This window comes from Danio aesculapii, chromosome 16, assembly GCF_903798145.1.
Source record: "Danio aesculapii chromosome 16, fDanAes4.1, whole genome shotgun sequence".
Taxonomy (NCBI): Eukaryota; Metazoa; Chordata; class Actinopteri; order Cypriniformes; family Danionidae; genus Danio; species Danio aesculapii.
Window position 1 is genome coordinate 27,239,687 of NC_079450.1, and position 17,895 is coordinate 27,257,581.

A 17,895-nucleotide genomic window follows, 5' to 3' on the forward strand; every position below is an offset into this window, starting at 1 on the left:
ACAACGTAACGGGCCAACACCTGACTCCTCCGCTGAGTCAGGTGCTGGGGGCCTCGGAGGAACTCTGCAGGGTTCGCCAAAGAAATGGGGAACTAAACTGACAAAGCTGAAAAAGCGCACAGATCTCCGGGTTAGGGAGAGTGGCGCAGCAAGCGTGTTTCGACACCTCAACCGAATCGTTTCCTCAATCACCAAGGGTTGCCTAATACCCTTGAGGAAACCGGCTCCACTCGCAGATTGTAACCTTGCAAATGTATTGGGTGTCACCCAACCCGTAGCTCTACAAATGTCTGTCAGAGAGGCGCCGCGTGCTAACGCCCAGGAGGATGCGATGCTCCGTAATGGAGTGCGCTCTCACCCCCGGGGGACACGGCTCACCCTGGCCCAAAGGCGAGGGAGATGGCATCCACTACCCAGTGGGCCAACCTCTGTTTAGATACGGCACTTCCCATCTGCCGACCACTGTAATGGACAAAGAGCTGGTCAGAGGATCTAAGGCTCTGAGTGTGGTCCCCATATATTCGCAAAGCGCGAACAGGACACAACAATGAAAGGGCTGGGTCTGCCTCCTCCGTGGGCAGCGCTTGCAGGCTCACTACCTGATTGTTAAACGGCGTGGTAGGAACCTTGGGCACATAGCCGGGCTGGGGTCTCAGGACAACGTGAGAGTAGGCCGGCCCGAATTCTAGGCACGAGTCACTGACCGAAAATGCCTCCAGGTACCTAACCCTCTTAACCGATGCCAACACGACCAGCAGAGCTGTCTTCAAGGACAGAAAATCTCAAGGATACTGAGTCGAGTGGTTCGAAGGGATCCCCACGTAGGCTCGTAGCACTACCGCGAGATCTCAAGAGGGTATGAGAGGGGGGCGGGGGAAAACATCCGCCTCGCACCTCTGAGGAACTGGATGATGAGGTTATGCCTCCCCACGGTGCCGCCATCCACGCATCATGATGAGCGGAGATGGTGGCCACGTAAACCCTCAGTGTGGAGCGCGACAGCCTTCGCTCCACCTGCCTGAAGGAAAGAAAGCACAACACTGATCTGGCAAGATCGGGGGTCTTCTCGGCGAGAAGCGCACCACTCAGTGAATAGACTCCACTCCAGGGCGTAGGCATGCCTCGTAGAGGGTGCACTAGCCTGAGTGATGGTATTAACCACCGCCACCGGTAGGTTACCTAAGTCTTCCTCGTCGCGTCTTATGGACCCCACGTGGAGGTTCCACAGAACTAAGCGAGGGTGCCAGATGGTGCCCTGTCCCTGAGAGAGTAGGTCCTCTCTCAAAGGGACTCGCCAGGGGGGGGCGTCGCGAGGAGGGAGAGTTCTGATATCCAGGTCCGGTTGGGCCAGGGGCGCAACTAGCAAGACCTGCCCCTCGTCCTCCCTGACCTTGCACAGAAACTGCGCGAGTAGGCTCACTGGGGGGAGTGCATACTTACGCATGACTCGGGGTGGAGTCGCCATTCTCCCGGGGAAGGAGCTGCCGTGAGAGCCTGTTGGCCGCACGGTTGAGCCCATCCGGGGGGGTGAATAGCAAGCAGCGACTTCAGCCGCGTATGACTCCAGAGGAGCAGACGGCGAGCGAGCTGAGACATGCAGCGGGAGCGTATACCCCCCATCCGGATGGAATACGCTACCGCGGCCATGCTGTCCGTCCTGACCAGCACGTGTTGCCCCCTCAGCACCGGTAAAAAGCGGCGCCGAGCGAGAAACACTGCCAACAGCTCTAGGCAGTTGATATGCCAATGCAGCTGGGTTCCCCTCCACAGGTCCGCAGCAGCATGCCCGCTACACACGGCCCCCCCACCCCATACTGGAGGCATCTGCCGAAACGACAGCCTGCCTGGACGCCTGACCTAGGGGCACACTGGCCCGTAGGAAGGAGGGGTCCTTTCCAGGGGGTGTGGGTGCGGTGACACAGCGCAGTGACAGTCACTCGGTGTGGGCCCGCGTGCCATGCGCGTCTGGGGACCCGATCGTGAAGCCAATGCTGTAGTGGTCTCATATGGAGCAATCCGAGCGGCGTGGCCGCGGCTACGGATGCCATATGCCCCAGGAGCCTCTGAAATAATTTCAGGGGGACCACTTTTTTTCCTGTCGAACTCTCTGACAGTTCAGCATTACCTCGGCGGCGCGCCTCCATAGTGATCGAGTCCAGCTCCAACCCGAGAAAGGAGATGCTCTGCACGGGGGCGAGCTTGCTCTTTTCTCGGTTGACCTGAAACCCCAACGGGCGGAGGTGCCGGAGCACCTTGTCTCTGTGCATAATCAATTGCTCCCGAGAGTGGGCTAAAAATCAGCCAGTCATCGAAATAATTGAGCGTGCGGATGCCGGCGAGCCGAAGGGGCGCGAGGGCACCCCCCGCGAGCTTGGTGAAAACTCGCGGAGACAGAGAGAGCCCGAAGGGGAGGACCGTGTATTGCCCCGCTCGACCTTCAAACGCAAACCGCAAAAACTGCCGGTGGCGTGGAAGTGTGGAGATATGAAAATACGCGTCCTTCAGATCTATTGCTGCAAACCAATCCTGAGGACGAACGCATCGCGTGATGCGCATCTGCGTAAGCATTCCGAAGCGCAGCCTGTGAAGGCAGCGGTTCAAAATGTGCAGATATAGGATTAGCCATAGCCCACCGCTTTTTTTTTTTTTTTTTTGGGGCACGATGAAGTGCGGGCTGTAAAACCCGCGCTCCATCTCGGCTGGAGGGCCGGCTCGATTGCATCCTTCGCCAGGAGGACAGCAATCTCCTCTCGCAAGACAGGGGCGGACGCAGGACTGACCCTGGTCGCCCGTGAACCTGGGAGGCCGTTTAGCGAACTGAATCGCATAGCCGAGTCTGATCGTATGGATGAGCCATTGCGATGGGCTGGCCCGCGCTAACCAGGCAGGCAGAGCCCCCGCAAATGGTCCCACCCGCACGATCGCTGACGTGCCAGCGGCGGGGCAGCGTGAAGTGAGTGGGCTCATCCGGGGAGCGCTGGGGTCCCACAGGAGAGCAGGAGAGGAGATGTTCTCGTCTCGCACTCAAACTCCAGGAGAGGGGCTGGGAGTGGAAAGAAAGGAGACCGTTCTCTCGTGCTCCATGAGCCATTGGCGAAATGCACCGATCCTGCGAGCTGGAAGGCATAGCGTCCCAGACTGGCAGTGTTCGGGCTGTCACATCCAGAGGAGGGGAAAAGTGCTCTTTCACTGAGGATTTTGATGGCGTTTTTTTTTTTTTTTTTACGCCTTTAAATAACGTGCCCCGCCCTCCAGCGGGGAAAGAGCAAATTCCCTCCTCCCCAGATGGCCCGCCTCAGGGACGCTTCGCGGTCCGTTTTACCGAACTTAGCGGCGCCCTGGGCGGGGGACGCTGGTTGCCGGCGCGATGCTCGGCGCAGCCGCGTGGCCGGAGGCGCAGGCGGGGGCGGCGAAGCAAAGCTGCGGGCGGGCGTCCTCGGCGAAAAAGCAGTGGATGTGGATGGCTCGGCGGGGGGGAGCGGTCATACAATCCCGCCGATAGAGACCTCGCCCATCGCCTCCGACTGCTCTATCACCGGCGTGAATTCCTGGGCGAATTCACCGCCAGTGTCGCCGAACAGGCCAGCCTGGGATATGGGTGAGTTAAGAAAGCGAACTTTGTCAACGTCACGCACATCACCAGGTTTAGCCTGAGGTGGCATTCCTGGATCACGGATGTGATCATCGTCCTTCCCAGGGCACACACAGCCGACTTTTTTTTTTTTTTTTTTTTTTTGTAAGAGCATAGTCGGTTGCGGTGCGGAGCGCATGCTCAGTCCTGGGTCAGAACCATCCTCGCGCAGCCGGGCCAGCGCCTGCGCTTGGTAGCGCTGGTAGGTGGCCATAGCGTGCATGGTGAGGGGGAAGGCGCACGCAGCACACTGCGTGAGGCCTACTGTGCCCATCCAGGAAGAAGGGGATGGGGAGGCTTAGAAGGTCTCGCCTTCATCCTCCACATCACACCCCTCTAATCGGTCCGGCCGCGGAGCTGGGGGATAAACCATCTCCAGAGCCACGGCCGAAGCAGCCTGGGGAAGCACAGCCGCAAAGTCTGCTTCTGGATTCGACGCCGCACTCAAAGTCCCGGAGGGAGCGAGCGGGTTCGAATCCTCGTCAGACCTTGACAGCCCAACCTCCAAGGATGGTGAGGATAGAAGCGCACGCAGATCGGGCAGAAAAAAGTGCCCTCAGGACAGCGTGAGCTTACTGTGCACTTCCGGGAAGAAGGGGACGGGAGGCTTTGAAGGTCTTGCCTCCTTATATCCTCCACATACACCCATCTAGTCGGTCCGGCCGCGGGGCTGGGGGATAAACCATCACCAGACCCACGGCCGAAGCAGCCCGAGAAAGCACGGCCATCACGTCTGCTTTTTAGATGCTAACGCCGCGCTCTCCTCCCCGGAGGGAGGGAGCGAGCGGGCTCGCATCCTCATCAGACAATGACAGCCCATCCTCCGATGCAGCGATGGACATCTGACCCCCGGTGTCATCAGGTGAGAGAGCGACCATCCAAGGACGGAGCGCTTCTCTTCACCTGAAGCTTGGATGGAGCGCGTGGAGGAGCGAGAGGTCCACGGCCCGGGGGCGGCGGATTTACTCTCACTGAAACCCTCAGATCTGCCCGAGTGCCAACCGCAGTGCGGGGGACAACTGGGGTGGGTGGCTCTTTTGCAAGAGCGAGCCGCGATCTTAACTGCGCAACAGACATGACATCAGTGATGGCATGCACTGCCCGCGAGCACCGCATTAACATGCTGGACCCCCAGACATGAAACGCTGTGCTCGTGCCCATCATCCGGGGATGGGAAACCACCGCATCCAGAAACGCACGGTCGGAGTGACGTCTTGAAAAAGACGCGCTGCACGACCGTGTTGCTCTTTTAGGAAAGCTTTTTTCCTATATACAAACCGCTCTTGGAGGACCGGACCCAAAGGACGCCAGGCAAGGGAGAAATACCCAGCTCGACCATCTGCCACTGCGTATACGCGCTCTGGACCGGGAGAAGCTGCTTCTCGATCTCTCTCTGTAGACACAGGTTGGAGATACCCTCAAAGACTCTCTCAGAAGCTTCGTGAAAGGCTCTGAAAGCGAAAGGATGTCGAGCATGGCACTGGCTGCGTCTTTATAGCATGACTGATTGTCATTGACGCCAGCTGTGCACGCTGACGCTGCCAACTCATTGGCATTCATTGGCCCGTTTTTATACTCTTTCAGATGATTGGATTCTGACGAAATCCCCATAGTGGAAGTTTCCACATAGCATTGGAGTTCCCCATCCGAAGGGGAACTTCTACGTTTCATTGCATTTTAATTTAAAAGCCATTTCTTTCATATGGGACACACTGCAAGTATCTGTACCTAGCTAATTCCTAGCATCATATACTGTAGGGATATCGTTAACACTTTACAATAAGGTTGTGTTAGTTATTTAATTAGTAATGTTATTTAATGTATTTACTAACATGAAGAAAAAATGAGCAATGCATTTACCACAGTATTTATTTATGCTTGTTTACATTAGTTAATAAAAATCCAGTTGTTCATTGATAGTTCATGTTAACTCACATTACATTAACTAATGTTAACAAGCATGAATTAGTAATTTAATAATGCAGTAGTGAACTATATTTAATAAATGATATACAAGTATTGTTCATTATTAGTTCATGTTAGCAAATTCATTAACTAATGAAATCTTAATGCAAAGTGTAACCAGGTTATCTTTATAATATTGTTATGAAATTTTTTTGGTAACACTTAAGTTTAAGTATAGATTCCCACTATTAACTACTGGCTTTTTATTACCAGCCTATTGATAACATTGGCTGTTTATTAGTACTTAAAGTATGATCTTATTCATCCCTAATCCATTCCAATACCTAAACACAACTATTACCTTACTAACAATTAATAAACTGTAAATTAGTAGTGTATAGCAAGAATTGTAATGTTAAATAAAGTGTGACTGTATTTTCTTTTTCTGCATCACATAATTAAACTGCAACTTTTCACCACAAGGGGGCGTAATAATATCTTTAATATCTTCCCAAATGTTGTGACCTCTCTGCTCTGTTTAAAGAGGAAAACCTTAATGCAAATAGGCAGCGAATATAAGGCTGAGACAATGTTTTCATCGCAGCCACGAGCTGATTTCATTGATCAGTAACGCAGTAACCTCACATCACAGAACTTCCCACTCTCCTGGCAGCAGCTGCTGCGTCCTCTGCAAATATACAGGGAAATTCAAATTAATTTTTCTCTCGTTATGCCTGAGGAATCTGTCATTACGTCCCACTGTGGCCCTGACTCCCTGTTCCTTCTAATATAAATGCTAATGGAGCCGTGAGAGCTCCCGCTGCTCCGCCACCCTGTCTTCTGTTCTCATGTCATCAAATCATTTCCCCTTGTGCCGTGTGTCTCTGAGCGCCATGACCTCGGCGGACAGGCCTTTCCTGACCAGACCGGGGTTGAAGACTCACTCTTTCCGCTATGCATGAGGGTGGGATATTTGTTTCTGTCTTTGGCAGTGAGCTTTCATTCTTTCTCCTGTTGAACAGTCCATGTTAACTGTCTGTCTGTCTCTCAACTGTTGTAGACCAGTAAATTCTGACAAGTCAAAACTATTAGCCCTCCTGTGAAATTTGTATTCTTTTTCCAAATATTTTGTGATGTTTAATGGACCAAGGAATTTTTCACTGTATTTCCTGTAATATTTTTTATTTATTTATTTTAGTTTGGCAAGAATAAAAGCAGTTTTTTTTAAATTAAGCCATTTTAAGGTCGACGTTATTAGCCTCCTTGAGAATTTGTTTTTTGATTGACTACAGAACGACTTGCCTAATTAACCTCACTTGTCTAGTTAACCTAATTAACCTAGTTAAGACTTTAATATGCAATTCATCTTCATTTCTATAACACTTTTACAGTGTACAATGTCAAAGCAGTATAACAATGAAGTTTTATTAAATTGAAACGGTGTCAGTCCAGTTTTCAGAGTTGAGTTCAGTTTAGTTCAGTTCAGTGTGGTTTAATTTTCACTGCTGATAGTCCAAACACTGAAGAGCAAATCCATCAAGCTCCACAAGTCCTAAACCAAGACAGAACTGGAGGTGTAAGTAGGTCACCAGCGAGTGAACAGGCCAGCCCACAGGATCAATGCCAAGACTCGTCTGTCACTGTGGTCTTTCAGGAATCAGTCTTATGCACTCCGCTCCTCCATGACAGCCACAGCATCAGTTCAGGATGTGGCCTGGTCCAGGATTATGGATACCTGTAGAAGTCCTCTATGGTTGGCGTTAAGGTTTGGCGATGTTGACCAATTTGGCATTGTACGATGTTTAACGTGAAACATCGCGATGAATGATGGCATCATTGTCGTAGGCAGTGGTGAATAATTATTTATGAATAATTAATTAATTCATAACGAATTAATTATTTGTAGCCTACCGTTTCAACTACCTGACCCGCATGCTCTTTGTTTTACTAATAACCAAATCATAAATAAATAAAGCGAAGTTACACACAAATTACCACCTGGCAATCACTTTTTCCGCAGGACACGGAATAGGCAGAATGATCTGTGTCGTTACAATGGTGGCGACAAACTTGGTTGGTGAAAAAGGTGCACAACCAACAGTATCTGAGGTTTTTCCTAAAGTTATTAAGTACAAGCATGAAAACAAAAAATTGAAGCAGTGTACTGACGCTGAGACACTTTATCTGATAGATTCTCTATCTAATGACTCTTCAGTTTTTTAATCTATCAGATTAAAGATGAATTAAATATCACGTTTAACAACTATAGTGAGACGCGATCCAGCGGTAAATCCTTGATAAACAGTCTGACGTACACTGCTCTCTGGGCTGACTGCTGGAGCTCAGACGCTGCAACGCATGACAGAGTTTGTGTCTGTGTGTGTGTGTGTGGTCACGTGATGTGCGTTTTCTGCAGTATAGTGTGGATGGAGAGGTCTTTTCAGAAATGCTAGATGAAACGCCAGTTTGGACGTGGATCGTTTTTGTTCTAAAATGCCATTTTAAAACTAAGACGTATTAGTGTAAACGGGGCATCGTCTATCGACCCAACCCTAGTTGGCATCATTTCTTCACAGGTCTTGGATCACATCAATGGTGCTGCATAGTCTCTCGAGACCTCAGGATGAGTATCCCCTGATGGAAAAGAGAATGAAGAAAATAATAGCCTTTAAATGCTGAATACTGGATACCATCTTGCTAAATAACTAGTAAAATATTATGTACTGCCATCATGGCAATGATAAAAGAAATGAGTTGTTATTAATTAGTTATTAAAACTATTATATTTAAAAATCTCTGTTGAACCACACTTGGGAAATATTTGAAAAATAATAAACATTTCACAAGAGGGCTAATCATTTTGACTTATATATATATATATAATGTATGTATGTATATATATATATGTATGTATGTATATATGTATGTATGTATATATATATATATGTATATGTATATATATATATATGTATATAAGTGTGTGTGAAATGACATTGATTATTGTAGATGCTAGAGTGCAGATGGCCTGTCTTTTTCTCTGCAGTGTGACCTCTCAGGGCAGCTTACTCTTGGGCAGGGAGGAAGGGATCAGCTGGTACTGTATCTGGCTTTTCCTCTCTCCGTCTGTCTCTGTTTGTTGTCTGTCTTGTGGCTGTTTTCTCTGCGTTAATGGCGCTAACGCTCCCCGCTCTCTCCTTGGTTTTTCTCTCTCTATCAGTCTCTGGCTGCTGGGCTGTAGGAAGCTGGGCTTTGTCTTTGTCAGTGAATTGCTGAGTTGGCCTTTCTTTCTGTTTTGCATTAGAACATACTGAAACAGCACCTGCACCATCATCAATCAACCTGTACAGGCCCACAAGACCAAACTCTCGCTGTTTCACAACCCACTCGCCCTCTCACTGTCCTCCCTCTTTTTTTTTTTCAACTTCTTTCTTTCGTTTTCCTTTCCTGGGCATTTTACTTTAAATTTTTCCCCTCATTCTTTTTCATATTCTGCATTTTTTTTATTCAAAGTTTTCTTTGGTCTTGTCTTTTATTTTATTTATTTAAGATTATTTGACTTTTCGCTTTCAGCCATTCTTTCATTTCCACTTTTTCAAGTTTTATTTTCTTTTTTCACCTTATTTTATCTTGTTTTTCTTTTCATTTTCTTTAAGTTCATTTGATTTTTTTCTCATCTTTTTCCTTTCCTCTTACTTTTTCATTTTTAATTGTTTTTCCTTTTTCCACTTGCATTTCCCTTGTTTTTTCTCCTCCTTTTCCTCTTTGTTTCCATTTTCTTTCCACTTCAATTTACCATCATCTCCTTTTCTACATGTTTGTCTTTCCTTTGGTTTCTCCTCTTCCCTTTTCTTTCTGCTGATTTTCTTCCCATTTTCTTTCTTTTCTCACTATATTTTCTTTTTCATCTTTTTTTTCCCTTCTTTTTCCTCTTGCATTTCCTTTGTTTTTCCTTTTTCAAATTGTTCTCCTTTTTAACTTTTCCATTTTCTTTCCACTTTCTATCCTCTCCTTTTCTGTATTTTTCTTTCCTTTCTATTCATTCTATTCAGTTCCACTTCTGATCCTCTCCTTTTCTTTTCTTTCATTTTGATTCCTCTTTGGTTCCTTTTCTATCCCTTTTCCTTTATCTCTGTAAAACCATTGGAATAGCTCTGAGTAATCCCAACATCAATAATACACTAAATATAGTAAATTAGGCTGCAAACTAATTCCACGTACATAAACAAACACACTCACTGCAGTTGAGGTTATGTGGCATGTTGTGTTGTCTGGAAAGAGGCTGACCAAGTTGTGACTGCATGGCTAATCAGGACTTAAGTGACGGATCATTTTTATTGTCTGGCTTCTGTGCATTTATTTATACCTGTATTTTTTTGTTTTGTATACTGAAATGTGGTTGTTCAAAGTAGTGAAAAATATGGGGTAACACTTTATTTTGATGGTCCCTATTGCACATTTTGTTGACTAAAAGTTGCATTGCAACTACATGCCATTTACTTCTCATTTGAGTATTAGCAATGTCCCTTTAAGGCAGGTCATTTAATTCGGCCGCCATCTTTGAAACACCTCTCAGGGAGTATGCTCGAGCATTCTGTCTGAATGGGGAAACATCAAATCCAAAACTGCTTGCCAAGCTTACCATTGAATTTTCTATTAGGAATCACCAATAAAATTAAACAACAACTGTCTCTTTAGTTTCATTTCTAAACGTCCAAATCAAACAAAATCTGCAGAAACTCACGTCTGGTCCAAGCCCCTCTTCCGGAGAATTGTCAGTCTAGAGCGATCGATGATTGGCTCCTGTACTAGAAGGCAGACTTTATTCACCATATAGCGATCGATGATTGGCTCCTGTACTAGTGGGAGGGGCTTTATTCACCATATTGACCGTTACACTTTTCCCCATTCAAAAAAATACAAGAGACATGCCTTGTGTATTCTATAGTCTTTGGTATAAGTTTACTGTCTGCTTAATATCTGCTGGTACTGCTCTTTCAATAGACATTTACCTGACAATAGCCCTTTTCACAAAGTGATACCGGTAAATATCTGGAAAATTACTGGAACGAAAAAAGCACTGTTCACACAGGGAAGAACATTCCGGAATTTTTCCCGAAAAGATCGTTCACACATTCATTACAAAATACTGGTAAAATTCTGACATCATTCCCCAGAAATTACCTCTAAACGGCTGCGCTTGAATTTGTAAACGTAAGCACCTTTCACACATACAGACCTTTCTGGAAAATTACCGGTAAATTTAAATAAGCGCTGTTCACACAGGCAAGAACATTCTGGAATTTTTTAGGAAAAGACTGTTTGCACATCCATTCGAAAACACCCGTAAATTCTAACATCATTAACCAAAAATTACCTCTAAATGGCTGCACTAGTATTTGTAAACATAAGCCCCTTTCACACATACAGACCTTTCTGAAAAATTACCTGCAATTTTCTGGAAAGATCTGTATGTGTGAACAGGCCTTTTTTGAAAATACCGGTAAACTCGTTCCGGCAATTTTCCAGAAAGAGAAGTTGTAACATAACCAGTAATTTGCCGAAATGCTGCGCTGTGTTCACGTAAATGCGCTGACATGAGACATCTACTCCAGCCAATCGTAACATCCAGACGCATTCACCTTCGTGCTGATTAGAAAATAAAAGCCTTTGAATATTTTTTCAGACAAATATAGCTGCTAGCTGTTAGTCGTCTTTCTGAATGCCGGCTGTGTAAAAAGTGATCGATAAAATGCTTATGATAAGCCGCTTTTTGTTTAATTTCAAGCTCGGCTTCAGTTGCTTGACGCGTGTGCACGTGAAGCAGTGTTCCGGTGAGCACCAGCACACACACCTATTGTGTACAGAACGAAAGTCTTCCATGTTTTTCACAATACCTCCATCCACAGAATTTGTAATGTAGTCAAATGTGAAGTCAAATGTGTAAACATTTAGCTGCAATTCGCGCTTCTGCCTTTGGATGTTTCTGGGGCAAAGCAGCTGCATAAATGCTAAAGCTTTAAATAAATGTGAAACCATCAACAAAAGCCCGACCCCTTCTAAGAAACTTTGCAAGTACATGCAAACCATAATCCTAACCCCAACCTAACAGTCGCCTTAGAATCTATTAAGAATTAGTTGGCATGTAGATGCAATGTACTGTAACTTAAATTCAACAAAATGTGTTAAAAGGACCATCAAAATAAAGTGATAGCCATTATGGTAAATCTGTGGTTATCGTGTTTTGTTTGTCGTATTTACAATGTCCCTTTGTTGAGTATCATCTTAATAATAGATAAGTATATATGTACCATTTATGTCAACAATAATTGATGCTTCTTGAGATTAATTCTGCTCTTTCTCCTCCTACCGTAGGCCCGTAGGAACAATCCCTCACGGAGCTACTCTGACGGTTAACACTAACCCCAGCATCAGCATCAAATCCGAGCCAGTGTCTCCCAACCGGGACCGCAGCACCCCTAGTTCCACCGCCGGGGCAGTGGGTGGCATTTCAGGCCTAACGGTGAGCCAGTATCCAGCAACGCTGCGTTTGGAGCCCACCGGCCGCTCTCCAGTCGACAGCATCAGCAGTAACGGCAGCTCGTACGAGGGAAGCGACCGAGACGACAGCGGCCAGCCTCGCCCTCCAGATTTCTCCGGCCTCGGTCTTCTCCGACCTTCCGGAGACCAGCCGGCCCAAGCAGAGCAGCAGGAGTCAGCCAACGTGAAGCGTATGAGACTGGACACCTGGGTCACATAAACGCTGAAGGAGAGCGAGAGACATCTGCTCTCTCACCCGCACATACACACGCACGCACACCGACAAAAAAAAACACACCCCTAGTGGCACCTGCCAATCTCAGTCCGCACTTAGACACATGCATGCGCCTGTCTCTCTGTCTCACTCTCAGACACACACATATATTTACTGGTGTGTGTGTTTATGTATTTATATAGAATATGCATATATGATCACACACGCACTAGATCCTCCTCACACACACATACACAGTTGCCAATCCAGGTGTAAACGTGTTCACGAGACTAAAGAGATGTACAAGGCAGAACAGAAGGGCTGTCGGTGGCATCTCTTGATATCCCTGAGAGGCCGTCCGGATCTCAGATCAACTTTTCAACAGGATCAACAGGCCTTACCGTCGACCTGATCGGAGTTCAGCGGCACTGCTCTGTCCAAACAGCTAAGCAACTGCTTGTTATGTTGCGTAGACAAGCCTGTCGATCTCTTTTCTCTCTTGTTTTGTATTGATTTCTCTTTGGTTTTGTATGAATGGGTGCTTTTGCTATTTATCTTCTCGAGTGACTTTTTCTCTATTGCTTTTACAGGTTTTTTGTTTGTTTTTTGGTGTGTTTCTGCTGCCTTTAGTATCGCCCCTGTTCCTTTTCTGACAGCTTTTAAGTCGAATCTTTATCTTTGTTTTCCTATCTACGCATAGTGTGCATGTGTGTGTGTGTGTCAGCTGTGAGACCGAGGCGCATATTCATTCGATCGCTAAACATAAATCAGCCAAAAAGCTCCACTCAATCACGTTTATCATCTTCCGTCGTATTGTAATCTGGCACCAGTCTCCTGCGTGAGTCAATTTTGATTGCGCAATTTTCTGCGTCCACGTGGACCGCGATAGAAATGTAGATCTGTGTGTACTCATGAGAGCAACACATAAGACGGCAGTTTACGAGAGCAGCGGTCTGCCACATTATACTATATTTATTGTTTTGGATGTTTCGGCTGTGTAATTCAGAGGTTAAGTAGTTAACTTTATGGGACGAGTATGCTTAATTATCGTTTGTAAGATTCCGAGATTAAAAAAAAGTCAAAAGACGAAATCTTGAGTTGTTGTTTAACTCAGGATGGCGAGGTTTTTTCTGTTGTTGTTGTTGTTGTTGTTGATGATGAGATGACGTGTATATACAACAATTTTCTCAGTGTTTCAGTACAGGTTTATGTATAGCATACAGAGTTGCGTATCTCAGCTAGGTTATTTTAGCTAAGAAAGAGACGGAGGTCGTGTAGCGCTGAGTGTGTGCGTGCGTGTGTGAGAGAGAAGCGTTGAGATTGTACATAGCGATGTGTGTGTTCACATATATTCAGCTGGGTCTTTCTGAAACAGCGCTGTAATCTCAGTGGAACCGTCTCTGTCAACCTCTACCTGTAAATAAACTGTACCGTGTTGTAAGTTAGCAAGGTGGAGAGGCAGACGAAGGAGGATTTGACTGTTTAAAGCGTGACTCTTATTCTGTCCTTTATATTCTGATGGCGCGCACTTTAAAATCTTCCCCCTTATTCATTAGCTCGCACACCTCGGTGAGGTTTTCAAGGAGCGATATCCTTCATTAACACACGATCAACCTGTCATTTTTACACCCGCCCCCCCTCTTCTCGAGAGTGATTTCCTGATGGCTTGTAATGGAGGACGAGCTCCTTTCACTTTTAAGATGCTTCAAAGCATTCAGGGAAGGATGTTTCATTTTTGTGAGCTAACGTTATAATACGGCTTATTGCACTTCACATGGTAAACCGTGAACTATAATAGAGGAAAAATGTCACGTTTTGTAAAAAAAAAAAAATCGACAAAGAAAAAACGAATGTTGTACTGAAATCTAGATTAGGCTTTTACACGTGTTGCAGATGTGACAATTATGTACACAATCGTGTAATCTGTGCATTAGTGTATCCTCTTTAAGTGATGAAAATGAAGGACGTTTCACTGACGTGTTTAAGAAAACAGCGCTGAAAGGAAATGGGATTGAAAATAGTTTCAAATAGTTCTAAAACCTATTGAGTACATCCAAGGTGAAGACTCACCGTCATCGGCTTCTCTACCTCTTCTTCCATCTCCTCTCCTTTTCTCCACTCCTTTGCTCACAGAGGAAGACAGAAGCCATTTCATTTCACCTCAAGCGGTGACCCACCTTTTGTTAAACCACACACACAAACACACAAACACACAAACACAGATGATGGATGCAGTAGCGGGACTCTTGAGCTTGTAGATCCACTGGCCGGATGTTTCTAGAAGTGAAACCTCTTCAGTCGCACGTTGACTTTAAGACTGTTGTGTCCTGAGCTTCGAACAAATGCGAGACGAAGACCTGACACGCTGGAGGTGATCCGCTGCCTTGAAGCTCCAAAGTTCGAAAAGCTCTCGCAAAGGACCTCGTGGTAGAATGAAGAGTCTGGGTAATCAAAGAAAAGACAATCGTCCGCCGAATAGTTCACTTTGGCCCCTGTATCCCCCTTTGTATGATGTCTAGAGATTCTCACATGCTTTTTTCTCTCGTGTTAATTTGTGCTGGTGACAGTTTTATCGTCTGTTTTTATTATAATTGTTACGATGATTATCGTTACCATCATCACAGATGGTAATAATAATGATACATTTAGAGAGACGGTTTTTATTATTATGATTATTTTCTCTAAGTTTGTTTTATTTTTGTGTAGGTTAGGCATCGTTTTGTTTTCATTTTATTTTATTATATATGAATATTATATAAATATATTTTTGTTTTTATTTTTGGCTCATTTTTTTTGTTCTTCTTCAAAGGGTTGTTACTAATATTGCACGATTTATTAAGTAAAGCGATTTTAAAAAAGCCGTTGTAGTAATATTAGTACTTCTTGCTAATTGAGGGAAGCGATAAAACAGGTTGGATAGAGTGACCAGTTTAATGCTGCAATTTTTAGTCAATTGTACAATAGTATCTACACATAGTTAAGGTGGGACATCCACACGTTTAATTTATTCTGATCAGACACAATGCATGGGCGTCAGACAAGCAAAGAATGAGTCATATTATAAATAAACTGAAATGTAATTTCAATAAGAGTATACAACACACAAGCCTAGAATAGAAATTGAAGAAAACGTTTTAAAAAAAAAGAGAAATTATAGCTAATATATTGTGTTCGGCTAGTCTGCTTTGAGTTTTGTTGTAAAAAAAAATAAAGACAAAAAAATTACAAAAAACTTCTGTTGTTTTCGGAGAATGATATACAATTTGTGTATATTTTCATAAACAAAGTATGCACTGATATGTTATTACAAATTCTATACTGCTTTTACAAAAGAGTGTTTGTTATTGTACCAAAGTATCCATTGTCCTTTATGACCCTCCCCTTTTGCGTATGTTTTATTGTATTTTATATATTAAATAGACAAGTTGACCTACACAAAAGTGTGTGTCTGTGTGTGTGTTACAGGTGTGGATGAATTGGTGGGTTTGACGTTTCTTCATTGACTCTTATGTGAGGTACAGTTGTCAGCATTTGAATTGGATCAAAAAAATTTTGTCGAAGTCATCCCAAGATAAGAATAAATGTTGTACAATAGCTTTAGGACAATTTTAATAAAATAAAATAACTTTATTTTCAGATGTTGACTACTGTAGATGATGGAATCTAAAGTGAAGAACAAATGTGGAGGGGAAAAAAGTTACAGTTTACAGTTGAAGCTAATAATTCTAATAATTCTGACTTCAACTGTAAGTCGAGCTTTATTTTCATTTCGCTGCATGTGTGGACATACAGAGGAGCAAAACGTTGTGTCTAGCAGAAATTCTACAAAAAGTCTACAAAAATGAATCATAAGTACAAACAACACTGGACAAATAAGCTATTTAAAAACAAAAACCTATGCATAACTAACATACGATAAAATACTTAACTATACACATAAGGCAGGCAATACACATACTTTTACATGAGACTGAACAATGTTGTGCAGGATATTGTGCAAGAGAGGTATTAAAGGTGAATATTGTGTCAGGTGCATAAAAGAGAGGAGTGTTTCTACAGGTGGTTTGTCAAGAATCTAAAAATCAGTTGTTTTTATATCCCTGTTTGTTTAATGTTTAATAATAAAAATATATATAATGTTTTTGTTTATAATATAAATTCATTAAAATTACAAAACAATACAAACCTCTTATATAGAACATTTTTATCTTATTAATTTTACATTTAAACCTAGTTTATGCATATAACAAAATAAATAATGTGTGTATATATATATATATATATATATTTTATTCTTAAATATACACATTGTGTTTGTGTGCCTGAATAGTTAATTATGTGTTTATCTCTGTATTAATTATCTTAAGTGTAAAAAAATAAATGTTTTATATTATAACAACTTATATAAATACTTCATTTAAATGGGATGATGTTACATTTTATGTTAAATATTTTAAAACATTAAGACAGGGTTTTTGCCACATAAACGCATTAAAATGTAGGTGGTTATATCTATTAATAATTAAATAATGATATTTTTTTAACATAATACTTTTACTATGTAACTATAATCCTACTTACTATAGTATTTAAAAATCAGTTGTTTTTATACACCAAAGTGTGTTTAAATAATATGCTAAAAACGATTCATTAATTAAAAAATAATAAAATGTTTTTGTTTATAAATCCTGTAAATTCAGTAAAATGATCAAACATTAAAAGCAGGGTTTTTTGCCCAATAAACTTGCATTCAAATTTAGGTGGTTATATCTATTAATAATTAAATTAATTATTTATTAATTATATAATTTTTTAATATAATTTATTAATTATATTTTTTACAGTTTTTCTCAGTGGCTTTGGTGCATTTCTCACAACACTATTTACATTTGCACAACAGTTAATGCATTTCTCAAAACAATTAGTACAAACTGCAAAACCTAGTTGATAACCTGCAAAAGCGTGTCACTTGCTCAAAATGGATAGCTCATTCCTCAAAAGCAAGTGTTCATGTCAATGAAAGTGTCAGTGTCATCAAGATGAAAAGTCCTGACACCATTGTTTATGAACAAGATAGTCAGATGGCTTTGTCATGTTTTCATTATGACAGTTTACTCGGTACATTTTTTTTTCAATGCAAAAAAGTGACACGTCCTGAAAATACTCAAGACAGCACTTTATACTATTTGCACAGCCATTTGAAAACTACAAGACGATGAATATGTATGTTTCACACTTTACTCTTTCTATATGCTCTTTGCATTTCTAATTTATTCACAGCATTGTGCAGAAGAATAAATACACTCTTATTTACAACAAACTTCCTCTGGGTAGAGCTGTGCACAACTGTAAACAATATTGAAGTACATATTGGAACTAAACCTCCAACATACAGACCTGTAAATCATTCATGAAATTGATCAATTTAGAAGACATTTGCAGGAAAATAAAAGATTAAAATATTTTATAAAATTTGCTTGACAGATTTTGTCAACTAGTTCAACATTTTTGTACACTGAAAAAAGTGTTGCATGCAAAACTGTTGCAAACAATTTATTTGGGCTGAATTTAAACAAACAAATTAAATTTACTAATGTTCAACTCAATT

General features: G+C 43.1%; 1 protein-coding gene across 12 annotated transcripts in view; it reads left to right on the top strand.

The window, feature by feature from the left end:
* mef2d (myocyte enhancer factor 2d) overlaps window positions 1–15,419 on the top strand; it is a 120,910-nt gene extending 105,491 nt beyond the window's left edge. For 8 of the 12 annotated variants that reach the window (XM_056475366.1, XM_056475364.1, XM_056475365.1 and 5 more), the window contains 2 exons: window positions 8,580–8,630; window positions 11,909–15,419. In XM_056475366.1, the coding sequence (XP_056331341.1) occupies window positions 8,580–8,630; window positions 11,909–12,293 (436 nt within the window). In that variant the 3' untranslated portion in view covers window positions 12,294–15,419. The remainder of the gene's footprint in view (window positions 1–8,579; window positions 8,631–11,908) is intronic. The other 4 variants (XM_056475372.1, XM_056475373.1, XM_056475371.1 and 1 more) reach the window with 1 other exon arrangement.
* The last annotated feature ends 2,476 nt before the right edge of the window (window positions 15,420–17,895 follow it).